The sequence below is a fragment of the Ambystoma mexicanum genome, chromosome 13, assembly GCF_040938575.1.
Source record: "Ambystoma mexicanum isolate Mex_15411 chromosome 13, UKY_AmexF1_1, whole genome shotgun sequence".
Lineage (NCBI taxonomy): Eukaryota > Metazoa > Chordata > Amphibia > Caudata > Ambystomatidae > Ambystoma > Ambystoma mexicanum.
This window is the reverse complement of record NC_090938.1, coordinates 363,475,055-363,502,619: the sequence shown is the minus strand read 5'-3', so window position 1 is coordinate 363,502,619 and position 27,565 is coordinate 363,475,055. Positions and strand designations below refer to the sequence as shown.

Genomic DNA, 27,565 nt, shown 5'->3' with positions numbered 1-27,565 from the left:
GGGAAGGTTACTCGGTAAGGGTTGTGGGTTTGGGATTCCTAGGATGGGGGTGGGGTTGTAGGGTACAGATCTCCTAGAGAGCGGGTGGGGGTGTGGGGGGGATTGGGGACTATGGCCCGGGCACCGTCACAAAGAGAGGTGCAGGGGGCTGGCAGGGAATGCTGACATTCAATGCTGTATTCTGCCAAACTTCCAGACCATCTGATTCACTAGCCCCTCTCTCCCAGATGCTAACATGTGCTTAAACATGTTAACAAGACATGTTAGCATCTGTCAAATGATGACAGGTCTATGTTAACTGAAAGGTTTACCCAGGTATAATCACACCTTGTGAACCTGTGCTGTGTTGCCCGATGCACATTTTGAAGGGGGATATGTGGTGAGGGTTGGCACTACTTCTCGCTTTTGGTGTATTGTTTTGCCATGACAATGTATTGTTATCCCGCCTTGACCTATAATCCCTAGATAACATGACACATACACACTCTGCAACTACATATTATTGAAAGCCATGTCACTGTTCATGTTGATTTGGAATTCATTAAATTTAATATCTGAATTTGATAATATCATAGAACTTCAGAACTTCAGAGCAGGTGTATTGAATTGGAACCTGCATAATATTCTCCCACAGAATTCCATCAGTGTCCGGCTGGCTCTGCATCCTCCTCGGCCTGGAGGAAAGAGATGAAAGGTCAGTTACCAGGTACAGAGCATTGACATTATCATGGCAGGGCTATATGAGGTATGTCTACCCGAATAGTCTGCAGTGCACTAGAGCTCTAACTCTGAAAAGGGCATTCAGAAGAACCATTTAGGTGGCACAGCCCTTAATGTAAGTAGTGTTCGAGGCAACTATAAGTGTGTAATATAACCCACACATTAGTCCATCTCATAAATAGTGTAGAAGTAGCAGCCCAAGTAGCTGATGCTAGCTCCTTCACTGTTGATATTGCTGAAAAGTCCATATACGTATCTTAACTCATCTAAGTAGCTCAAACAGAAATAAAACAAGAAATTGCTAATGTGGTTAGAAAGGACAAGCAAGACATTCCCGCCCATAAATGATCATTGCTTTAAAGAGTTTCTAACTTGGATGGAATCTAGTCAGGAGACCATGAGAGTGGAAGAGCCTTCGCAAACATTTTCATTCATTGCATTTGGGAAGGTGCTGCATGCAAAGAATGCAACTGTTTGCGAAAGTTCTAACACTCTCATAAACTCCTGACCAGATCCCATCCAAGTTACAAACACTTTGGAGCAATGATCATCTATGGAGGGGATTTTCTTGCTTAAGCTAAAGGTCGAGATACTTAAAATTCCTAATCATCCCTGGAGGTTTGTGAATGTTGCGATCATGACCCGATCAGATATTTGCCTGGAATGCACTGATGTTGACAAGCAGTTGAAGACATGCTTTGTTAAATTCCAAAAATGAGGGGTCCTTGTTAACTGATAAAAACAAGATCCTGCACGCCCCAAACTACAGCAGAACGTGGAGCAGCTACTTGTCTTCATGATTGCGAATGCCGATGCTATGCATATATAATACCTATGCCCACACAAGCAAAAGAAGACTCCTCTGCAAGGACAATTAACTAAACATGTATATTGGTTCACACCCTCATCCTAAAGCCATAGGGATCACAATATAAGTTGGGGATTCATAGCATAATTACAATAAGAATTTAGGATAGTGATGGGGCTAAATGTCGAAAGTAGAGCTGGCCAATTATGAGTTATATTTTATATGAATCTATGTATCATCCATCTTTTATTCAAGCATGTTAAAAGATGTAAGCTTTATGTCAGCATACATGTAGAAATGTAAAATGTTTACAGGTACGCTACTATACACATAAACACATCAAAATCAGAACTGACTTTGATGTGAGTTGTCATGTGTATATGAGAGGAATAGGAGATGTACATTGCACGCTTATATAAAATAGAACACTCCTATATGCCTCTTATACATACTAAAAACTAAAATCAAAGTTACATCCTACTTCTCCCACAGCAGGCTAATCTTACACAAAGTAAGCACAAGAGCTAAGGGGGAGAGCCCGCCCTGGGAAATCAACAAATTTACGGCTAAAGAAACGTCAGAAATAGCCCCATGGAGGGCTTTTTTAATTGTCAGTCTAACAGGCCTTTTTTTATACAGCTACATACAGAGCTAAATCGAATTGATAGCCAGTCGCTGTGACACAGTCAGTAAGTGTCATGACTCATACTTGAAAGGTGGGTGCTTTTCGAACCAAGCCTACAGCCCCAATTCTGAACGGTTAGTTACAATTTTCTATATGACATCACTAGACACTTTCCCAGCACGGTAGACAGCAATTTGAGACATTTCACCAGTATAAGTGTAAAAAACCACTATTACAGACAAACAGGAACAGGAAGCTCAATAGTTTGACAACGGTGCAGAGTTTGCTGTCATAGCAAGAATCACTCATTAAGATTTATCTCTCCAACCGAAACAGGTAAAAAGAAAACATGGGTCCCAAACGAAAATCACGGGATGCCAATGCACCAGCGCAAAAACCCAAGTCCCCACACCTATTGGCAGCCACAGAAGCAGCAGAGCACTACGGTTGGACTTGGGTGAGGGAGAATATATACGGCCTGCCAAGGGACGGGATAACCATGCCACTCACCCACGATGACGTCACTACACCATCAAAGAGACAGAAAGTGACGGATGGCCCCAAGAAAAGGTAACAAAAAACTGGCAAAATTGTGCGAAACATGTCTGAAATGCAGCAGTTATTAAGGGAAATGAGGGAGAAACAATTACCTCAAACAGGGGAACAAGAGGCAACAAACCTCAACATACCTTTAGAACCTAGCATATTGATGACCCCCCCACACCTGCAACAATCCAAGCTATACCAACACCAGCCACAGCACAGCCGCAAGCGCCAGCTGCACCAACAACTGCCCCCACAGTTGCACCAACGGCAACCACGGCAGACGCAGCAGGGGCTCTAAAGGCATGGTCATCTCCCAATACAGTTACAGTAGGGCAAACGGAGCAGAGCAACAACAATCCAACAGACATAGCAATGATCTGCAATGCCCAATTAGATTTAAAAATGAAATCTTTCGAGACTGAAATACTGAACAGATATAAAAGATGCCTTGCATGGAATATTGATGTCACAATCAAAGAAGCCATAGTTGCCAAAGAATTCATAGAAGTCTTTTCATTAATAGAAGCCCAACACAAAGGAAAAGATGCCTTTAGAGACCTAAAAAGATAGAAGAGAAAGCCATAGCCAGAAACGCCCAGGTAGAACAGAACTGGGACAACTTGCTCCAAGCCTTTGCCATTTTGGCAACAATCTATGAGGAGAAATTTCCTCATAATGGGAGAAAAATATGGGCCTACATGGATAAAATAAGAGAGGTGAAAGTTGCGCAGAAAGGGAAGACCTGGCTAGCAGACGACCTCAGATTTAGGAGAAGCATGTCAGAGAGGCCAGCCATAGAATGGGACGAGGTCCAAAACGACTTGTACATGTTAAATGCTGAGCTCCCAGCGGAGAAAGAGGCCTCCCTGAACCCCTCCAAAAATACCATAAACGCAGGTCCCAGAAATAACAATAATGAGAAGCATAAAAAGGGAGAACAGCCTTTTTGTAAGAACCAGCTGTGGGCGGCTAAGTCCAATACTCAAAGGCAAAACAAAAACCATAGTTCAAAAGCCAACACTCCATGCAGGAATTTTGGTAAAAACCAATGCTCTTGGGGTAAGGAATGCTGGTACAAACACACTTGCACAAACTGCAACAGTGATCACGCAGCAAGCAACTGCACCAGACTTCCAGCCAAAACCCCAAAATCTTAGTGACAACCACGTTTTTACAACCACAGTTTTGGCACCAGGTAGTATCCCAATCAACCCAAACAATTTTAGAGACGCGCTATTGAACTACCCAGACAGAGAAACCAGCGAAAATATTTGGTGGGGTTTCTCCAAAGGTTTCATCATACCACTTCAGGGCACAGGGTCACAGAACATCCCACTGAACCTAAAATCGGCCAGGGACAACCCCCAAATAGTGGAAAGCAAAATCAAGAAAGAACTGCTTTTAGGCAGGATTGCTGGACCCTGGGACCACATGCCCCTCAAAGAGTACATAATATCACCGCTAGGATTGGTCCCCAAAAAAGAGCCTGATTTTACCACCGGGGGTATTAGTCTTCACAGGTCGGCGCAGCTTCCACTGCATCCTAGCCGAACCCCGGCCCCTAAGGGGAAACAAAAGGACAGCAAGATGAAACAAGGGACTAACAAGGGGAACCCTCCTCACCACAAAAGACTTACCTGATTTTACCGCCAGAGGCATTATCCCCGAGACTTCATACTTTCTCTCAGCGCCTGAATAAGGGAGAAAGCAACAGGTTACATGTGGACATTATTTTATCGAACTGTGTTGGATAATACAAAACCTTACCAGAACATTACCGGTTGCCACGAGGAACTCTTCAATAGGGTCAAGCTGCAACCTGCAAGGAATCGGACAGGAGTGAAAGTCAGGCATTTGAACTCTTACGAACTACATACTTACGGCATCTTGCCAGGAATATTGGAGTCAATATTGTCCTGGAACTCACCAATTCCTTCGAGCCAGTGAAGCAACTGGTTATCTACGTGCCCCTGCGCTCAATGCAGGATGGAGAGCTCATCTTTTCAAATCATCAGGTGAGACTATAAGAGGGAACATCCAAGGTGATCAGTGGGGAGAACAGCGGGGTGGGGGATTTACACTCAACTCCACAGGTGGTTAATTCCCTTTCTCCACTTGCATAAGAATATTCCTACGGGCCAACCAAACAAAGCTAGGTGGGCCAGTCCAGTCCCTCATCTTGGCCCTACGCGTCACACTGGGGGAGACCGCAGCAGTCCAGTCCAGATCGACGCCTCTGTGGGAGCCAGGTGAGCGTAACAACAGAGTGGGTGGCAGGACACTGGCCAAGCTCATGGCAACAGGCAGGGTGGACAAAAAACATCACCCTCCTAGAAATATTTCCCATCTGGCTAACATTACACATCTGGGGCAAGCAGCTCGCTAACACGGAACTCTTGGTATGGTGCGACATGGCAGTAGTAGGCTCCATAAACAGAAGGTCTACCAAATGCCCTTTAGTGCTAAAAGTCCTACGAGCCATCACAGCAGTCACATTACAAGAAAACATTGTGGTCAAAGCCAAGCACATTGCTGGGGCAGATAATAACATTGCAGATGTCTTATCTCGCTTTCAGTGGCCAAAATTCCAGGAGCTAGCGCCGCACACCCAGGAACAGATGATGCCAATACCGACGAAATTCTGGAAATAATAGGAAAACAAAAATAACAGCATCATCGCCAGCGCCAGAGAGCCCAGGCCGGGATACACAACATGAACCAGGCACCTCAAATACGGGTGCCAATATTATAACGGCATCAACGCCAGTGCCAGAGAGCCAAGGCCGGGATGTCCAACAAGAACCAGACACCTCAAAGACGGGTGTCAACACCTCCCTAGGCTTCCTCACGGAGATGGCAGGGAAAGCGCTGGCAAGCGCCACCGCAGCGCAGTACAGTAAGTGCTTACAAACAGTTTCTAAAGCCACAGGCACAAAACACGTAGAGTTAATAACGATTAAAGACATAGAAACTTTTTTTAAATGGGCACATGACCAAGGCTTTAAGCGAGACTGGGCTAAAAGACACCTAGTTGCAGTCTCATATTTCTCAAATATACAGGGTGATTCGGACCCCACCCAAAGCACCCTAATTTCTTACGCATTGAAAGGGTGAGGCAGAATAGAAGGCCCCCAGGTAGACACCCGTCGCCCCCTTGATTTCAACAAACTGGTACAAATCGCAAACCATGTGGAAGCCATATGTTGGCATCCATACGAGATCTTATTGTTCAGAGCGGCTTTCTTCCTGGCATACTTCGGGGCTTTCCGGGTGGGAGAGCTCATTGCTTCCAGCACCAAGGCCAGCAACGGGCTGAGCATCATGGAAGTCAGGGTCAGACAGGAGAGCGTCAGCATAGAAATCCAACAATCAAAAACTGGGGCAAAAAGAACCATCAACATTTGTTGCATAGATGAGGCAGTAAACTGCCCGGTATGCATTACCAACCTCTACTATACACAAAGACCCAAGGTTGCGGGGAGGTTTTTGATCCGCAGGGATGCCACGGAACTAAGCCGCTACCAGTTCAAAGGGGTGCTTATGAAAGCAATCAACAATGCGGGTTGGGATCCCAGGGGCTTCGGCACCCACTCTTTCCGAATAGGTGCTGCCACCTCAGCATGGCAAGGAGGTCTAGCTCCTCAACAACTAAAAAACATAGGGGTTTGGAAATCAGATTGTTACAAAAGATACATCAGACCGCAACTAATACAGCCAGCCACCCTCACCCCTCTCTTTTTCCCCCCCTTCATACAGAAACACCATGCGAAGGGAGGACCACTCTGCAATCTGCATGGATAGTCGGCCACTCTTTTATCTTCAGGCGGGCCGATGGGCAGAGGAGACCAAAGAAAGGCCACCTTTCAGGAACACCATTTCCTCATGGTGGGGCTACAGAGGCCTGCGATGGGCAGAAATCCACGAAACATTAGCAGAACTAGTCACATACAGAGACCCGCCAGAATTTCTGATCATCCACCTAGGGGGCAACGACCTAGTAGTCTTTGGAGGAGAAAGTTACTTGAGGACATGTGCTCATCCCTTGCAGGTATCTCACATAATTGGAGAGGAACGGAAATATACTTCTCGGCCATCCTACCCAGAAGGAAATGGCTAGAGGCCAACTGTTACAAATCTGTAGACATTTCCAGACGGGCTAGAAAACTTTTGTACAGCAAGAGGACTGGGCTTCATAAAGCACCCAGCCATTGAACTGGGTGACCCGGACCTTTTTCACAAAGACGGCACCCACCTATCAACCAAGGGCATGGAACATTTCTTTCGAGAAATTATAGCAACTCTAGCCTCCAGGGGTTGTCAATAGGAGATACTTTTGGGGGAACGCAGTCAGCCGTCAACCTGCCCACGTGTGGTGGCACGGGCCAGAGGGGGTAACCCCAAGACCCGGTGCCCAAAAGTATTGTTATTATCTTATGATATGTGATTATTGTTATTTGCATAACCATATCTGTACAATAAAACCCACAGCCTTTTATTGCCAACACTTGACAAACAATGTGTGAGCCAAATTATTCTGGGTGAGGGTATGGGTTCGGCAATGTACAAATATGCATGCATATGGGTTCAGCAGTTATGGGCAATGCTGTAGTGCCTCACAAATCGCGACAGGGTAACTGCTGTTACCATCAGCAGGCCCAGAGAGGGGCAGCCCAACCTCTTCCCCCCACTGCTCCTCTCCTCCCCCACTAGTCGAAGAGACACGCAGTCTGTACAGAACAATGCGAGGAAGGGTGAGGTGTGAGCAATCACCTCACCCTTCCTTCATGCAAGAAAGTGCTAAGCACCCAAGGAAACCAACAGGCAGGCAGGGATCAGGTTCAAAGACCTGCCCCCCCCTTGGGGGGCCAGATAGTCGGCTATCCAGCCGGGGCTGAAACTTAACAGCCCCCACTACTATACATATCAAAGACCCAGGGCTCCCCTGGGTCTTATAAATACAGAGCAATTGCTCTGAGAAAAACACAATCAGTTTGTGGACCCTGAATGGGGACTCAAACACACAGGAGGTGCACTGTTTACTCAGTGCCTTCCAAACCTTTGCTTCTTTACCACAAACCCTCCCACCCTACAAATAAGGGAGAAGAACAAAGGAAAAGAAGTACAGGGCACTGTACGGTGCCCACAACAAGTCGTGGGACATGAGAAGGCGGGCACGGGCCAGAGGGGGTGACCCCAAGACCCGGTGCCCAAAAGTATTGTTATTATCTTATGATATGTGATTATTGTTATTTGCATAACCATATCTGTACAATAATACCTACGGCCTTTTATTGCCAACACTTGACAAACAATGCGTGAGCCAAATTATTCTGGGTGAGGGTATGGGTTCGGCAATGTACAAATATGCATGCATATGGGTTCAGCAGTTAACGTCAAAGTCAATCCTCTTTGTAATGTAAGTTTACATATGAATAGTAGGTGTATAGGCCTTGTGCATTTCATGGCATCATGCCAAACACTAGTTATACACCATACAAATGCCTGGCACACACCAAACACTCAAATACCTTACAGCACACACTCTTAAAACCCACACGCACTTATGCCACATGCTTTTACACCACATGCACCTAGGCCACATAATCTCACATCACACACTCTTACAATACACACACTTGTGATGTGCAGTGGTATAACAGAAGTTCCTACGACACATGTTCCCATAACACCGGCTCTTATGTTAATTTTAATGTTAATGTTAAAGGATATTTGTACCGCACACTATCACCACCGGAGTGGTCCCCTGGCACTCTTATGCACATTCTCTTATAACATACTTGACCCACACACATATAACACACACCATTATGACACATCCTGTACAACACATACTCTTATGACACATGCTGTCAGGCACATGCTCTTACAACACACCCACTTACAACACACATGCATACAGCACGCTCTCTTACAACACACACTGGTACCACATATGGTCTTACAACACACCATCTTACAAAACACAATTACAACACTGCCTCTTATGAGACAAGCTCTTACAACACACACTATTACGACACACACTCTTACAACACACATTCTTATGACACACATTCTTACAACACATAGGGACTCATTATGAGCATGGCGGTAGCCATGCCTTTATGGCAGGCACGGCTACCGCCATGCTCGCTACCGGCACCGCCTCCCGCAATTGGGCAATAACCGGCCCATTATGAGATGAATGGGGTGGTAATTGCCCATTTGCGTGTGGTGGTAATGCCGGGCTCCCGATCCCCATTCTGCCTTATAAGGCAGAATGGGGGTGGGGAGCATGGTTGCACCGGCACCATTGATAACGGTGCCGGTGCAATCACGAGTTCTGCTCGCGGGTGCCACACAGCCCACCAGGTAAGACTTGGCGGACTGTCAGGAACCCGCAAGCAGAACTTGTAATGCGGCATCCCGGTATGAACGGTGCCGGTGCCTTACCGGCACCATTCATACCGTGGCCGCCACCCTTAGAATGAGGCCCATACTGTTTCACCATATGCTGAAAGAACACAAACTCTTATCACACACTGTTACGACACACGCTCGTACAAGACATGCTCTTATGACACATGCACATATGTTTTTGAAAATGTGTATAGCACCTTTTTACCATCGGTAGGATCTCAAAGCGCTGTGGGTTGAATGCCCTTGGGGACTGTAGACCAAGTCAGTGGAGATAGCAGGGTAGTAAGTAGTGCTTGGGTGCACTCTGTATGTGTGCGGCCAGGCCAACTTTTTCGTGGTGGGTCGCTACAGTCTAATGCTAGTAGTGGTGTGGGGTTGTGTGAGGTCAGTAGTATGCGTGCAGCAAGGCCAATTGACATGGAGGTAGCTGAATTCTAGCAGAGGTGCTTGTATATGTATATGTGATTATGTTCGCAGTTAGGCTGATTTGTTCATAGGGTATAGCTGTGTTCTAAAGAATTGCTGGGTGTTCATGGTGATGTATATTTAAGGGTGCAGCTAGGTTACATTAGTCGAGGTGAATAGCTGCATTCTATTATTTGTTGGTGCAGAGGAGAGTGTCAGCATATTTGTGTGTTTTTGAGTATCTGCAATTGGAGGAGGTCCCCTGTTCCTGCTTACCTTTCAGTGCCTGCCAAGGTAACTATTTCTCCTTATTTTAGAGGTTCCGTGCTTTAGGTCTCCTGGAAACATTCTCAGTCTAGTGTGGGCGTCAGTGTCCGGTGACAGACCAGGCTGTGTTGTTGGTGCTGTTCCTGTCTGGCTTTGTTACTTGTAGCAGAACTGTGCATGTTCTAGATCTAGTGTAAGGTTTGAGTATTGATCAACAGGTGATGCGCTTGTGACTTAAGAGCGTAGTACCTTGACAGAGAGATGAAGCTGGTCCATTTCTCTTGGTAGAGCATAAGTGCCTGAGTATTTGTTTAGGGTGAGTGGTTGGGTGTTCCCCTACAAGTTTATGGTTTGAGTTGTGAGTTATACTGCATCAAAGATCCATGTGAGTGCTAGATGTGCAAGAGATCTGATGGGAGAGCGTAGTGTTTATTTATTTATTTATTTATTTGCATTTACAAAGTACTCGCAGAGCCCACGGGAATTGAGACGATGTTAAAAGATTATGTTTTAGTTGCAGAACATGAGTGGGCGGTTAGGTTACATTAGCACGCAAAGTACATGTCATACAGCTGAAAATGCCAAACATTTTAACCATTCGGATTTCATTATAGCGAACAAGGGAAGCAAAGGTTCCGTGGATATCCCCCGCACCCTTGCTTGCTATAATGGAATCAGGGGTGGTGGAGGTGTGATTTTGAACAAAAAAAAGAAAATGTCCCTGCAGCGCCGGTTTCAATCCACGGAAGTGAAGGGAACTGGAGCTGCAGGGTCTCGGCGGCACACAGCGAAGTGTGCTGCCAAAAGGTAAGTGAGGGTGAGGGAGCGGGGTATAGAAATACCATGTAGTGGTGGGGTGGTTATTTTGAATACGAACATTTAGAATGTGAGATATTCATCTTCGAAATGATCGTATTTTAAATAATCCCGTACATCCAAGATAGACATCACCTGGTCAGAGAGCCTAGTGCATATCTGGTGGAAGACAAAGATTCAGCCCATTCATAGCGTAAGAGCATAAGTGCTACTGGACCCTGGGTTTGGATTCCTAGGCATTCATTTCCTGACAGATTTAGGGTAGGCAAAATCTGCACGTCGGCAACTGGGCCTCATTGCCGGACATGTAAGTGGGCGACAGATCGTTATATTTAATTTGTTACGGGCAGACCAGGTTCCATGTCTACGAGTTATTCTTACCTGCCCATAATGATGGAGTGTAGCATGGGTGGTTGGTCTTGAGCACAGATTTCATGGGTGAATGAAGGTCAAATCGGTCTTTGCACTAATTCAGAGGAAGATCCAGGTTTTTAGTGCTTTCAGAAAAGCCATTTAGTCTTGGGTGTGATGAATGAGGGTAGGCACTGAGTTCTACAATGTGGACACCAGGGTTGAGTAGGCAGATCCTCCAATCCTGGCTAAATTGGAGGCAGGGACCATTAGGAGGAGGGCAGTGTTTCACCTTAGAGTGCAGATTGGGTAGTGAGGCGTAATCTTTTCTTGTAGGTATTTGTGGCCTGTTATGTGCACCGCTCTGTGAGTAATACAATGGATTTTGAAGGTGGCGCTTTGCCCAATCGGGAGCCAGTGTAGGGTGAGGGGAGCTGGTGAGATGTGAACCCTTCGTCCGAGTGCAAGGAGTAGTCTTGCGGACGAGTTTTGGACTCTTTGGAGTTCGTTTAGATGGTAGGTTGGAGCAGGCAGGTTAAGGGAATTTGCATAGTCAAATCCTGCACATGACAATGGACATAAATGCTGTTAGTAAATTGGGGTAAGTTAGGTAGGGGAAGATGCATTTGGGAAGTCTAAGATGGAAGTGGCAGGATTTATACATGTTGTTAATCTGATGTGACAGAGTTAGGTCAAAGTCCATTGTGCAGCCAAGGTTTTTGCCAGTGGTCGAGGTTGGGGCTGGGGGCCGAGGGAGTTTTGCCAGGGTGACGGTTGCAGGAATGGAGCTGTCTCGCCACACACCATGATCTCCGTTTTCCCTGGGTTCAGAAGAAGATGGTTTTCCGTCATCCAAATGTCAATGTCTGTATGACAAACTGAAAGGTCTGGGAGAAGACCGTAGGTCGATTTGGGCACTCTCAGGATGATTTGTGTGTTATTGGCGTAGTAATAATAGGTGAGGTTGTGGGCGCAGATGAGCCCGGGCAGAGGCATCATGTAAAGGTTGAAGAGAAGGGGTGAGAGATGCAGGCGCCTTGGAGTATTCCAGTGCTCACTCAGCGTGCAACAGAGAGGAAAAAGAGAGATAGTTGATTTGCTGTCTGTTAGTAAGGAAAGAATCAATGCAGTTGAGCGCTGAATCTCAGATTCCTATGGAGTGTAATCTGTAAAGGAGGATTGTGTGGTGACAGTGTCAAACACTGCCGAGAGGTCAAGAAGAATGAGTGCTGCGCATCCTTCTGAGTCTGCAGTGACTTAGATGTCATCCCATATGGAGATCATTGAGGTTTCTGTTCCGCGGTGAGGACGGAAACCTGACTGTGTTTCGTTCTGGAGGCTATTGGTTTCCACAAAGCAGGTGAGCTGGCAGTATGCAGTGCAATCAATTAGTTTTTCCAGAATTCAGGTGAGATGGGCCTGTAGTTGATTGGTTTGAGAGGGTAAAGGGATGGTTTCTTTAGAAGCAGCTTGACATGCACGATTTTGAAGGGTTCTGGGAAGTTGCCAGACGTAAGGGAGTCATTAAGGATGGAGCTGTCCAGTTATCCTGTGGAGGTGTAGATTTCTTTGAGGGGAGCGGCAGGACAAGGGTCAAAGGGGGTGCCGGGTGGTCGCCTGTCGGTTAGCAGTATGATGAACTTCTCATTTGAGATAGGGTAGAAAGAGCAGAACCGAGGGGTTTCGAAGAGTAGGAGGGTTAATTCTACAGGAGTGGGTGTTGGGTGGGTGTTTTTTGGAGAGTAGTGCTGTTTTGTGCAAGTGTTCGTAGATGGAGTTGCAGAGCGTTTGCAAGGAGGTGGTGTGGGCAGAAGTGCAAGAAGGGTTTAGGAATTCTGAGATGATCCTGGGGAGTTCTTTGCTTTGAGGGGTTCTGAAGGCTCGCCAATTGTGCTTGAGGGAGCGGTTATGAGTTTTGAATACCTTTGGGTGGGGGATGAACCACTTGGGGGTCGGTCCTTGTGGGAGGGCATGGAGCTGAGGGGGTGAGGGGAAGGAGTGAGACATTTGGCCAGAGGTCAAAGAGCTCGATGGGTTGGGATCTATCTTTGGGCAGTCGTGAGGGGAGGGCACGTTGCAGGCCTTCTGCCAGGTCAGGTATAATCCAGACCGTGTTCCAGCACTTGAACTGAGATGGCAGAATGGAGCAAGCTTCCAGAGGTGGTGGGAGGTGAGTGGAGAGAGAAATGTATGAGTGAGTGGTCTGTCCAGATGAGGGGACTAGGGGTGAATGTGGAAAGGAGGTCGGATGTGCTGAAAATAGCATCAAGGGTGTGGCCGGCAGTGTGAGTGGGTCCTGTGATCTGCTCGTTAAGGTTGAGTGCCTCTAGGCTTTTGGCCAGGGGTTGAGTTATGGGTTATTGGGCACATCACACCAGATATTACAGTCCCCAGTAGGGTGAGTGCTGGGTGGCTGTCTAATGTAACTGCTAGCAAGTTGCATAGGGTGTTGGCGAAATGTCTGTCATATCCAGGGGGCCTGTACATGAGAAAGAAGATGTGGGAGAGGGTGCGTGGCAGAGTTTGACTAGTAGGGAGTTTGACTAGTATGGGTTTTTGGAAGGTGGCTACTCCTCCTTCTCTAAAGGGTCTGTTGTGATGAGCGAGTAGTCGGATGGGAATGCTTTGTGTACTATTGGTTCGAAATCGTCTGAGAACCATGTTTCAATGATGAAAACGAGATCCCATAGATGCTATATCTATTTTTGGCCACACATTGGGCATTGATAAAGAGGCAGGTGAGATTGTGGGAGGTGGCGGGGGGGTGCTTCTCAGTGTGTCTGCTGCTGTGAGGACAGTAGTCGTCAGAGTGGCTGGTGGGGTGGTATTGGTCTCTGGAAAGGATGGTGTGATTGGTGGGACTGGGTTGGTCGGTATGGCTGGGGGAATGTGTTGTTGGTCAGCTGCTGGGATTCTGTTGCTGGGAGCAGAGAGAATGGGAGGTGGATTGAGAGAGGCAGGAGGGAGCACGCTGCCACAGGCCTTTGGGAGAGGACTGGCATGGGATGGAAGGTTAGGTTCGGTTTGATGCGGATTGGTTCAGACGACGGGGTGGCAGGTGGAGCGTGCATGTTCAGTGGTGGGGGCTTGGTCTTGTTAGGTGTTTGATGCCCAAAGGAAGGCTTAGGTGGTGGTGTTATTGGAGATTGGAGGTATGAGTCGTGTTCAAAGAGAGAAGTGGAAGGCATATGTAGCAGAGGGGTCATGCAGGAGGAGGTAGGAAAGGTGTGGCAGGTAGACTGATGCAGGGCAGGAGAAGCATGTATACCTGTGGATGAGGGGCCTCTCCATCTAGAAAATATGGGTGCTAAAGGTGTGTGCGAGAGGGTGGGGGGGGTCAGCAGGGAAAGGGGTTGAGCCGATGGTTCGGTAGAGGGCAAGACATGCCATGTTGAAATAAGGGAAAAGAGTGGCAGGCCATGGTGGAAGGGTTTAGTGGTCAAAGTGGCATGATTGTCAGGGGAGGTGTGGATGTGGCAGGTGGGATGTATGTTTGGCCAGTCATGCTGGAAGGGTTAGGGGTGGTGAGCAATGGGAGTGGGCTCTGACTGTCACAGTCCTTGGAAGGGGGTTTTGGGAGGGTGTGGGACCAGCCAGAAGTGAGGAGGATAGTGGGTACGAGGTTGGATGGTGGATGTGGTGAGGGGGATATATTGGAATGGGGAGGAGCTCCTCTCATATGAGAGTTTGGCAAAGTGCAATGCAAGGTGGACCCAGGGGTTATGTCTATGGCAAAGAGGTACAGTTGGGGGGGCAGAAGTTGAAGGGCAGTTTTTGAATGTTGGTGTGTGGATTGTGCTGGTGTTTGGGCGGTCATGTTTTCTGCAGCACCAGAGAGCTCCTCTGTTCTGGGAGTTGGAAGCTGTGCAGTGTGTGGAAGAGAGAGGGTGTAGGTCTTCTGGTGGGTTAGGCAGGAAGGGGGGTTAGAGGAAAGGGCAGTGTGGCTAGAGGTAGTTTGGCAAGGGGCAGGGTTGGGGTGTAAGTTTGTGCACCAGACAGCTCCTCTGGTCTAAGAACAGGAGTTTTTGGTAAGTGGAGGTGAGAGGGTGTAAGCCTTCCAGTAGGGTAGGTGGGATTGGGGGCTGGAAATGAGGAGAGTGTGGGCAGAGGTAGTTGAGTAATGGGCAGGAATGGGGTGTTTCTTGGTACGCCAGAGAGCTCCTCTGGTCTGAGAGTTTTAAGGTGTGTGAGGGGAAGGGGTGGTGGGGGGTTCAGTCTATGGGAAAGGTAGGGGTGGAAAGGTTGTAGATGAAAATATTTTGTTGTGTGTCAGCAGAGTTCCTGCAAGGGTTACAGAGGCAGTGCGGGAAGGGCAATACTCTTACTGCCAGAGAGCTCCCATTCTTTGTATGTTTGAGAGTGAGTGGAGTGTGGCTGTGTATGGGAGAGTGACTCTGGGTGAGTTTGGTTCTAGCAGAGGAGAGTTACATGTGGAGGCGGTCGTCTTGGTTGTCGGTGTGCCCAGCTTGAGTGTGTGTTGGCAACCATGGTGGTGTTGGCATATGGCTCAGGTGGGAGATCAGGGTAGAGGGTATGGGACAGGGGTGCTATGTCTCCGTGTCTTACAGCAGCAGTAAAGGGAGGAGTGGACAGATTACAAATCTAGTGGTAATGTGAAGCACCTAGAGTCTAGGAACAGTGGTAACAGGACTACAACCTAGAACTGAAATAAGCCACAAGTGGTTAACACTTTGAATTGAGACAGGCAGTCGTGGGATAGACAGCCTACAATTGTAGCACATTAGTAACAGGAGAAACCCCTAGATTGGAAGCACAGCGGTAAGGGTACAAAACCTGGAACTGAAACTCACCAGTATTAAAAAAACACCTAGAATTGAAGCACAGCAGCAGTGGGAGAGATGCATAGAGTGGAGACACAGTGGTAGTGGGACAAACCCCAGACTTAAGAACACACGTGTATTTTTAACACACCTAGATTTTAAATGCAACAGCAGTGGGAGAGACACCTAGAGAGGAGACACAGTGGTAGTAGGACAAACCCCAGACTTAAGAACAGACTAATATTTTTAACACACCTAGATTTGAAGTACACCAGCAGTGGGAGAGACGCCTAGAGTGGACACACAGTGGTAGTCAGATAAAACCTAGATTTGGGAATACACTTGTACTTTAAAACACACCTATATTTGAAGTACAGCAGCAGTGGGAGAAACGCCTAGAGTGGAGACAACAGTGGTAGTGGGAAAAAACCTACATATGAGAACACACCAGTGTTTTAAAACACACCTAGATTTGAAGTACAGCAGCAGTGGGAGAAATGCCTAGAGTGCAGACAACAGTGGTAGTGGGACAAACCTAGATTTGAGAATACAGATTTGAATTACAGCAGCAGTAGAAGAGACGCCTAGAGTGGAGACAACAGTGGTGGTGGGACAAACCCAGACTTCAGAGCACACCACGCCTACGTTTGAGATCGAGCACCAATTGGGGAGCCGTCTGGATTTGGAACACGGTAGTGATAGGAAAACTACACTTCAGCCAATTAACTAGGGTGCGCTGTGTTAAGTAAGGTGATAAGAGTGGTAGAGCTATTAATGGAGTACAGTAATTGTATACTCCCCACCCAGACTATACTTACCTTTATAGTCACTGCTGGTTGATGGCGGCAGATTTCCCCGATGAACATGGGCAAACACAGACTGGAGCTGCTTCTTCGGGAGCTGCCCTTTGCCTTGTGGCCTTTAGACGACAGGGCTGCCTGGGCAGAGGCTGCCCTGATTGGATGTCTTAAAGGCAGGGAAACACCTGTTTCAGAAAAACTAACTTGAGCATTGCAACGCACCATCTACCTCTTCTGTCTGCTCTTCATGGTTTTGTGGTGCTTTGTTTGCGGTACAGTGGTGCCATCTTATTATGACATCAGGACGTAATAAGCGTTGAATGGTGTCCATTTTGTTGAGGGAACAATCTGATCCAGAACCCGGGTCATCTTGCATGTGGCATATCCCATAATAAATATGTCCAAAGGTTGCGTATTTCATAGCGTGTCTACCTTTCACACATAAGGACCAACCTCATGAGTGTAGATTCATGACATTTTGGCACACACTTTAACAGCACACACTTATGACACACTATTACGAAACACGCTGTTACAATACACACTTTTATGAAACTAACTCTTATGATGCACACTCTTGCAACACATTCTGTTACAAGATATGCTGTTATAAGAAACACTTTTTTGACACATGCTCTTATGGCACCTACTGTTATGACAAACGCTACACACACACACACACACACACAACACAGACACCTATGCTGCACACTCTTATGGCACATGTTCTTAGAACACACATTGTTAGGACATGGTGTCTGTGACAACGCGGTGGAAAGGAAGGAAGATCAGAGCCAGGACAAGACCTCTAGCAAGAAGCCAATCAGACCTTGGGGGATGAAGTCATAATGGAGGTGGGCTACAACCTGGGAGACCTTGGGGGAGGAGGTCATAATGGAGGGAGGCTACAACCTGGGAGAGACAGACAATTGGACCAATCGTAATGCTCTAGAACAAGAAAGATTCCAAGGATGTCATACTGATACAGTTCTCTGGTGTTTGCCTTTTGAGTTAGAGAGAAGAGTTGGAGGAGGGCCCGGGGCCTGAGGAGGAGGTGGCCTATGAGTGGGCCTATTGACGTCCGACCATAAGGAAACAGTAGTCCAAGTTGCACCGGTTGTGCCCTATCCTGTTATAACCCGTTTATAGAGACTTGCTAAGACATTTATCCCAAAAGAAGAAGTTAGCCCTGAGAGAGTTGTTGCTGACGACCCTAACGGCACTTGAGACCCAGCTGGAGACGTCTCTCATCCGTCTCTCTCATCAAAGGAGCTGTCGGATCCGCTCGCAGTGCTTGCAGCTGTTGTAAGTCACCGAGAAGGGGGCCAGAAGCAAAGGTGAGCATCGAGTGAATGAGAGGAAGAGTGAATGAACAGAGAGGCAAAGGACCATGTTAACGGTTGTCCAGGAAGCCTTCCAAACAAGGGGAGGGGCTGGGCCAAAGAGGCTGGAGTACAAGCAACACCAGTGTGGCTGTGAACTGGAGACTTCCCCTCTGGAGAATAATAGAGAAATGAACAGGGAGACTTATAAGACAATATGAGACTTTAAGGAATCGATGGTGAATGAGCCCTAGGAAAACAGTTTCCACAGAATAGAAGACAATAGAGCCCCATCTCCTGGAGAAAACCCCCGAACACTGTTAGCCTCAGCAGAATGATTCCTGAACAGTACCTTCATCTTTTGAGAAAGAAAAGCGGATGGCATGTTTTCCCCCATTTTCCCTAGAATTAAAGAAGCCTGTTGTTTCTGCAAATAAAAGTCAGTAGGTCTAAGTGTTGAAGGCTGGTCTTCTCATTTCCAAGTACCTACATTTGGTGGCAGCGGTGGGATCAAGAAACACAATGGAAGAGTTGATAAAGTCACTAACGGAGGGACAACAACTGCTGCAATAAGCCCTTCAGATACAGAGCCAGCAAGCCCAGGCTGACCGGCAAGCTTTCCAGCAAGCCATTCAAATGCAACAGGCTCAGCTGCTAGAAGCTACCGTAGTTAGAGCCCAGCTACAAGTACCTGTGTCAGTGTTGCAGAAATACTCCCCATGGGAAGATCCTGCCCATTTTTTTGCAAACTTTGAAAGGGTAGCCCGAAACGCTCAATGGCCAGTCGAGAGGTGGACACACTATTTTGCTCCCCTTATGATGGGGGAAATGCAGAGCGCATACCAGGCCGCTAACCCCATAGGAGATACCACATACCCTGAGATTAAACGGGCCGTCCTAGAGAGAATGGGCCACAATGAAGAAACCTACAGGATCAAGTTCAGAGATACCAAGCTGTTACCCGAGGAAACCCCCCGACAGTTGTTTTACAGAATCAAGGAACTTGGGGACAAGTGGTTGCAAACCACTTCTGTTACTGTGCATGAGATGGTAGAGAAGGTGGTCCTCGAGCAATTTGTGGAGGCCCTTCCTCCTCCAATGCAGAGATGGGTGTGACAACACCATAAACCCACCCTACTCGAAGCAGTGGACATAATGTCCCCCTACCAGAGAGCGGGACAGAGGAGATTGGCCTCCTATCCTCCTCAAGTTAGGGCTGTCGGAGTCCCTAATAACATAGGCTCTAGACAGGCCAACAATCCACGCTGGCCAAATTCGATGTTCCGCAGAACAGACTGGGACCCGTCAAGACCCCGACCTAACCATGAAACTCCTGGATCAACCTTCCCTTCCCGGACCCCAAGCGCCCCGCTGCGGGGCCCCTGTTAGTGAGAATTCTCTGTTTAGGCTGAATTTCCTAACCTAGTGAGTCCCCCAGCAGCTTTGCTGGATTTTTGGGGTTTATTTTTTTCTCCTGCCAAGAGTGAGACTCTTTTACCCTCACTCTTGGACATGATTTGAGTGTGTTTCTTTGGATCTAGATGTGTTTAATGGGCTATGGGGGCTTTTACCCCATAGGGCTTCATGTGTTTTTGTGATATGTGTTACACAGCACCCTCAGTGCAGTGACACAGGGGTGTCATAGTGACCCCCCAGTATAGACTCCATACCCTGGGACTGACTACTGTCTCCCAGGGCATGTAAAGTCACCATTGACTTTACTAGTCTTAAATTCAGAACAGAACCAGTACAAACCATCATATTGTGGATGTACTGGCTGGGGCAATTCGATCTCCGTCCCCCCTGATCGAGTTTTGGCTGGTGGCAGTGGATACTACTTTTTATATTCAACCGCAAATATTTTCCTATGGGATTTCCCATTGTTTTAGGCTACTACCTTTATTTAATTATTTACGGTAGCCTCAAACATACTGCCGGTTTATTTAATTAATATTAATTCGCCGGTTGGTATTTTTTGCCAAAACTTGATTCTAAAATGGCGTTTGTGTTCTCTTCTGTGACTCCAACCCAAGTCGAGCCCTTTGTTCCACTTTTTGGCGGGCTTCTTCACAGAAGCCCTCCAAAGTGGTGCCACTCTGTCTGGGATACTTAGGAGGGGTGGAGGGGAATTTAGGCACCCTGGACTGAGTTGCCTAGGCAACTCAAGTCGGACTCCGTCCTGATTGGCCCAAGTGGTGAGCCGGCCGGCTCACCACTTAGCATGTTTGAGTGACAGCTAGGCTGAGTGGATGGGGGTTTGCTGCATAAAAGCAGGGCTTTGGGGACTGGAACTTCAGAAGTCGCCACAGAACCTAAGAATCCGACGAGGGAGAAGCTGAGCCGACCTGCCACGACACCACCACCGGTGGAGCCCTGCTGGACTGCCTCACCACTTTTCCCAACGACAGAGAGTGCATGCAGCACCATCGCCGGCACTACAGAAGGGCCTGCCTGACCCTGTCCCTAAAGGTGCCTGACTCCCGCATGGCGGGTTCCGCGCGGCACGAAAGCGAGGCTGATCCTCGCTTGATGCAGTTCAAAACTGCATCCATCCGCCGGTAGGCGGAACCGCCGGTGGCCAGCACGAAGGCCACACAAAGGCCTGTTCCTGCGCCTGTGCCCCATTCCATCAAGCCTCGCCGAGGGTAGAGGGCAGGAGCCCCCCCTCCCATCCCTGAAGCTGCCCTACGCACACGGAGTGCATGCAGCACCATCGCCGGCACTACAGAAGGGCCTGCCTGACCCTGTCCCTAAAGGTGCCTGACTCCCGCATGCCGGGCGCCGCGCGGCACGAAAGCGAGGCTGATCCTCGCTTGATGCAGTTCAAAACTGCATCCATCCGCCGGTAGGCGGAACCGCCGGTGGCCAGCACGAAGGCCACACAAAGGCCTGTTCCTGCGCCTGTTACGCGCATGGGAGCGCGGCGTGGCCACCCCCCCTGCACAATTTTTCCACTCTCCAACCGATAGACTACCACCCGGACAATGAAAACGTACTGTAAGTACATGCCAACACCGGAGACACTACTGTATGTTTATAATCTTAACCGATTCTATTGAAATGTGCGCCCAGTCTCTAACACTGGTCGCCTACAGACCATATTAGACTGCTGTATTGTGCCCTTTGGTCGCCTACAGACCATATTAGACTGCTGTATTGTGCCCTTTGGTCGCCTACAGACCATACTAGACTGCTGTATTGTGCCCTTTGGTCGTCTACAGACCATACTAGACTGCTGTATTGTGCCCTTTGGTCGCCTACAGACCATATTAGACTGCTGTATTGTGCCCTTTGGTCGCCTACAGACCACTTTAGACTGCTGTATTGTGCCCTTTGGTCGTCTACAGACCATATTAGACTGCTGTATTGTGCCCTTTGGTCGCCTACAGACCATACTAGACTGCTGTATTGTGCCCTTTGGTCGCCTACAGACCACTTTAGACTGCTGTATTGTGCCCTTTGGTCGTCTACAGACCATACTAGACTGCTGTATTGTGCCCTTTGGTCGCCTACAGACCACTTTAGACTGCTGTATTGTGCCCTTTGGTCGTCTACAGACCATACTAGACTGCTGTATTGTGCCCTTTGGTCGCCTACAGACCACTTTAGACTGCTGTATTGTGCCCTTTGGTCGTCTACAGACCACTTTAGACTGCTGTATTGTGCCCTTTGGTCGTCTACAGACCATATTAGACTGCTGTATTGTGCCCTTTGGTCGCCTACAGACCATACTAGACTGCTGTATTGTGCCCTTTGGTCGTCTACAGACCATATTAGACTGCTGTATTGTGCCCTTTGGTCGCCTACAGACCATACTAGACTGCTGTATTGTGCCCTTTGGTCGCCTACAGACCACTTTAGACTGCTGTATTGTGCCCTTTGGTCGTCTACAGACCATACTAGACTGCTGTATTGTGCCCTTTGGTCGCCTACAGACCACTTTAGACTGCTGTATTGTGCCCTTTGGTCGTCTACAGACCATACTAGACTGCTGTATTGTGCCCTTTGGTCGCCTACAGACCACTTTAGACTGCTGTATTGTGCCCTTTGGTCGCCTACAGACCATATTAGACTGCTGTACTGTGCCCCTTGGTCGCCTACAGACCACTTTAGGTGCTAGCGCTGTGCCTTATGGTCGCAGCTCGCCCTGATACTAATCCAATATGCAAACTTGGTTGCCCCTCATCATGTTCCCGTTCTGCATTCTCCCCAACCACACACCCTGCTTGGGCCACTACTACTGGCCCCATATTAACGGTCTCAGCAAGCCGGCATGCCCCCGGCATCACCCTATCCCATGTCCTACACCATTCCTTCCCTCTACTCCCCCATTCCCAAACAACGCAAGTCTCACCCCCAGGACCGATCAGAATACCATCAAGCATCATGCTATCAGCCCTGATCCAATCTCACACGTATTGCCCATTTCAGAGTCACCTCACCACAGCCATACTGAAAAATTCTCTAACCCCGTGATAGGTGTAGCAAGACACTTCCGATTAAGGTCTCGTACCTTCAACCACCCCAACCCAGTCAAATATGAACACACACCTCCCAAACAAACTAGGCCCAGAGTACTTCCCCCTCATCAAAACCATACTCCTAGCCAGAAACCCAACACTACTTCCATACCAGCTCCAGACACCCCCAATAAATTACTATCCACCTTTAAAGGAGCGCTCATCAATGCCCGCTCCTTAGGGGCGCATGCTATAGAAGTGCACGACCTCATCATGGAATCACAGCTCGACATACTAGTAGTCACAGAGTCCTGGCTCCATCAAGCATCAGGTCCCCTACTAACTCTGGCAATCCCATCCGACTACACCATATTTAGAACAGATAGGACCCACTCACAAGGAGGCGGTGTTGCTATTATAGTCAAGACTAAATTACAGCTTAGATCTTGTCCCATCGAAAGTATAGAAGGGTATGAAACATTACTTGTAAAATTTCCCATAAATGCTAAAACTACTATTAATTTAATAGTAATTTACAGAGCACCTAGCCCTAACAACCACCCAGAAACTGAAATTCCGTTGCTATTAGCTCCACTAATAAAACCTAGCTCGAAATACATCATCCTGGGTGACCTTAACCTAGGTTTCAATGACAGCCAAGATGCCAAAGCAGAATCACTTCATTCCGCCCTGAAGGACATGGGTTTCAGCCAACTAGTTAATGCACCCACACATATCAAAGGCAGGACCCTTGACTGGATCCTCTCCCTTAATACCCCCATAACCATTGAGGCCATCTCCCCTCTCTCTTGGTCCGATCATCATAACATTGTTTTTACAATCAATCCCGCCGAACCCACACAAAAGAAACCTAAAACTATGATTACCTATGAAACTAGAAACGCCCGCAAACTCACGCCAGAAAACCTCACGCCTCCTCTTTCAAAAATCCTAGATTCTACCTCGATCACTAGTGACAACCCCTGTCACCTAGCTGACTTATATCACAACTGCCTCACTGCAACCATTAATGCTATAGCACCGCTTACCACCAAGGCAAAACGCTCAGACAAGCGATCTAGCTTCTGGTTCAATGAGGACCTTATCGCCCTCAGAAGAACCAAACGCGTGCGTGAACATGCCTACAGAAAGCATCCTACTGCAGAGGCAGAAAAAGCTTACCAAGAAATAAACAAAACCTATAAAACAGCTACTATTACTTATAAATCTAATGCGTACAATTATAGGATCAGCAATGCTACCTCAGATACCAAGGAATTATTTGCCATTTTAAAAGAATTGGAAAACCCTACCCCAGCCATAAACCCAACCATCCCCAGCAAGGAATGGTGCACCACTATTCAAGACGCACTAACAGCCAAAATTGAACTACTCCAAATAAAAATCACAACTAAAAAACAATCACTAGCCAATAAACCTGCCCTCCTTAATCTAAATCGACCACACCATGAATTCACCAGCTCCCCATTCCATTTCACACCAGTATCCCAAAATGTAGTGTTTGACACCATCGCCAAACTTAAAGCCTCCAACTGCAAAGGCGATTCTGTCCCTGCATCAGTAGTCAAATCCTGTGCCCACACCCTCACCCCTATTATCACCAACTTCGTGAACGCTTCTTTCAATACCAACCTAGTACCAGCTAGCATCAAAGAAGCTTGGGTCACCCCTCTCCTGAAAAAACCTACCCTAGACCCCACGGTGCCCACTAATTACAGCCCAATAACAACTGTCCCATTTCTCCTCAAAATATTGGATAAACTAGCATACAACCAAGTCCAAACTCACCTCGAACAAAACCACCTCCTTGGCACGAGGCAATCTGGCTTCCGCCCCAACCATAGCACAGAAACGGCACTCCTTGACTTAAAAATCCAAATGGATACCATCAGAGATTCAGGAAAACTCTGCATCCTCCTCCTACTCGATCTCTCCGCAGCGTTTGATTTAGTAGACCATAATAAACTGTGTGCCACACTAGCGAAAGACTTTAACTTCTCCACCGAAGCTACTACCTGGATCAAATCCTTTCTTGCTGACCACACCTCCAGGGTCGCCATAGGTAAAGAAGCCGCCAACCCAATCATAGTACCCATTGGTGTCCCCCAAGGGTCCTGTCTCTCACCAACATTATATAATGCATACACTAAACTCCTCCTCTCAGCGCTCGACGACATGGGTGTCATCTACACCAACTTTGCAGATGACACCCAGATCCTCATCCCTTTATCGGGAGATTACACTCAAGACACCGACACTATCAACAAAATATATGCCATAATCCAAAATTGGATGGCACTAAATAGCCTCTGCCTCAATGATGAGAAGACTGAGGTTCTCATTGTGGGCTCCCAATCCAAAATAGAAGCCTTACATCCTGATTACTCATCCATCAACATTGATGGCACAAACATATCAGTAGTCAAACAAGTCAAAACACTAGGTGTCTACCTAGATGCCAACCTCACCTTGACCAAGCACATTAACGCCCTCGCCTCCTCTACCTCCTACACCGCAAAACTCATTGCTCTCAGTCGCCAATTCTTGACACCCACCAACTGTATCACGCTGGCAAGAGCTTTAATCTTATCCAGGCTCGACTACTGCAACGTACTCTACCTGGGTACCTCAAAAGCCAATCTAAACAAACTACAGCTTATTCAAAATAAAGCCCTTCGGGCGGCCCTTGGAATAAGGAAGTCAGATCATATCTCAAATATTAGAAGAAACCATCACTGGCTCCCCATCAAAGCCAGGGTCACATTCAAAGCCCTGTGCGTCACATACAAATGCATCCACTCATGTGTCCCCATCTACCTCAACCACGCCATCACCAAAAAAGTATCAAAGAGGCCCCTCAGATCTAACAGTCAACTACTCCTAGCTATCCCCCGCTACAAGACAACCAAGGCAGGAGGCAGTAGTTTCCAATATCTCACACCCACATATTGGAACACTCTTCCCCTCCCCATCAAAAATGAGCAAACGTTCTCAGGCTTCAAGAAATCTCTGAAAACGTGGCTATTTAACCAAGACTAAAATCCCCTTCCATGCTCCATGAAATATCACTGTACTTAAGCCCTGCATTTAAAGTTGTCATGTATGATTATTTTGTATTCTCATGTACTGCGCCCGATTGGCAATTTCTAAGTAATGTTTTTAACCAAGCTGTCTGTAACATCGCCGTGGTACCTAAGGGTTTGGGTGAGTAACAAATGCAATAAAATAAAAATAAATAAAATAAATAAAGAGAAGATCTCCCGCCGGAAAGTCTTCTTCCTTTGACTGGTGGGGATAACCAGTTTCACCGTCTTTTCTCCTTCCCGACGTACCTCATGGCCGCCTTGCCCGTGCCAAGCACCCCGGCAACCGGGATACCACGTTTTACCACGAAACAAAGGTACCACCTTTAACCGGAAAACTCCACGGCTGGTTTCTGCCCTGGTAGTGCAACGACCTTCATCTTTCCTCCAAGTCGAGATCTCCTCTTCCCCTGGACGACGACGCAACTTGCACCCACTACCAGGAACAACTACCACCGCTGGAGGATCCTTCCCACTTAAGGTACCATGTCCCGCCTGGCTTCCCTTGCTACCGACTGTACGGGGTAGATTTAGCCCCCGGCTTTCGAACCTGGGTTAGCCTGGGACACCCTGGCTAAACTTTCCTAAGCCTCTCAACTCTTTTTGAACCCTCTGCAAGACTTTCTGAGCCTAGTGTAACCGTGTGATCTTGGGCGCATTTGTGCTCTGCTCTCTCTAAGAGTGGGCCCAGCCTTTGGACTTTGGCTCACCAGTGTCTTTTGCTCTTCTGCCTTGCTTATAGTGTTCCTGAATCTTAGAGTGGTGTACCTTTCCATATTCTGTCTTTTTCCCTCCCTTTCTCACAAACTTATTGGAGTGCAATCTAGTTAAGCGCTCACCTCTGTATGAAAATAAGTGGTGTTTTACTGTGACTTATCTGATAAGGAAAAAGGGGTGTATATATTACAATAGCAACTGTGTTTAGAATATTTTACAATAAGAGTGCTGGAGTGTTTCAAACTGTGTGTTTTTAAATAAATAATTATATACTTTGATACCAAAGCTCTGGTCAGTGTTTGCTTGCATTATTGTATCTGAGTGCCTATTGTGTATACTTTGCAGACTGCCTAACTCTTCTTGAGGGAAGTCTGACTGCTCAGCCACAGCTACCAAGTAAATCTGGGTGGTGCAGACTGCTACCAAGTGGGTTTACTGCCAACACCTGTAGTCTTAAATCTTTTGCGGTGGTCCCTAAGGGAACTGCACAGGTTTCTGCCTAACACTGGTATACAGCGATGGGATTTGTAGTGAGTATACACTTTAGAGTGCCTGAGGATACCTTAGTACAACTAACCACAAAGCTTAGCACTGAAAAAGTAATCTTTCTAACATGTCAACTATGGAAACTTATAGTCAAGAGTCCCTTGCTACAAAAACTGCTGATTGTTAAAGAGTATTATGTAAGCATAAGAACCTCCTGACTAAAGGCAAGAAAATGGAATTAATAGAAAGGTTGTTAGCTAACCAAAGTCTGGATGATGGTTTTGAGGAATCTACCATGACAGAAAATGTAGACAACAGTACAGAAATTGATATTGATCACAATGTTGATAATCTTGAGGAAGAGTCAGAAGAGGAGGGTGAGGCTGCTGTGACTGTCCCCTAGGCCTCTGTCTGCTCTACCTGCTGTACCTACTGGGCCTTTGCCAAGTCCCACACTTAGTCCTCAATATCTCGAATTAGAGAAAATGAAACTTGAACTAGAGTTCAAGAGACTAAATATCTGGCTGAACAGAGACATCAGGAAATGAATCACGAACTAAGGCTAAGGGAAATGGAGCTCAAGCATGAGCTAGAAATGAAGAAATTATCTGTTGAAAATGCTTCTCTCTCTGGCTCCTCTAGAAGTTCCAGTCCTAAAAGACCCCGGATGCCTAAAGAATTGGTTGGTATGTATGAGCCTAAGTTGGATGTGTTGGATTGGTTGTCTCTGTTTGAATATAATCATGGGCTCCAGAACATCACAGGAAATGACTTACTCACCTGGTTGTTCTCTAGGCTTCCCCCTGTTGCAACTGACGTGGTAATGGAGTTGGGGAGGAGGATAGGAAAGAGTATGAATGTGTGAAACTAGCTCTGATAGCTAGATTTGGGAAGACCCCTTCCAGTATCTTAAGAGGTTTAGAACCCTCAAAAAGCA

At 47.3% G+C, this 27,565-nt stretch overlaps 1 protein-coding gene across 3 annotated transcripts in view; it reads right to left on the bottom strand.

Moving 5' to 3' along the window:
• Positions 1–526: 526 nt before the first annotated feature.
• Positions 527–27,565, bottom strand: part of LOC138520143 (protein IWS1 homolog A-like) — a 721,593-nt gene continuing 694,554 nt past the window's right edge. For all 3 annotated transcript variants that reach the window (XM_069632628.1, XM_069632629.1, XM_069632631.1), the window contains one exon: positions 527–674. In XM_069632628.1, the coding sequence (XP_069488729.1) occupies positions 642–674 (33 nt within the window). In that variant the 3' untranslated portion in view covers positions 527–641. The remainder of the gene's footprint in view (positions 675–27,565) is intronic.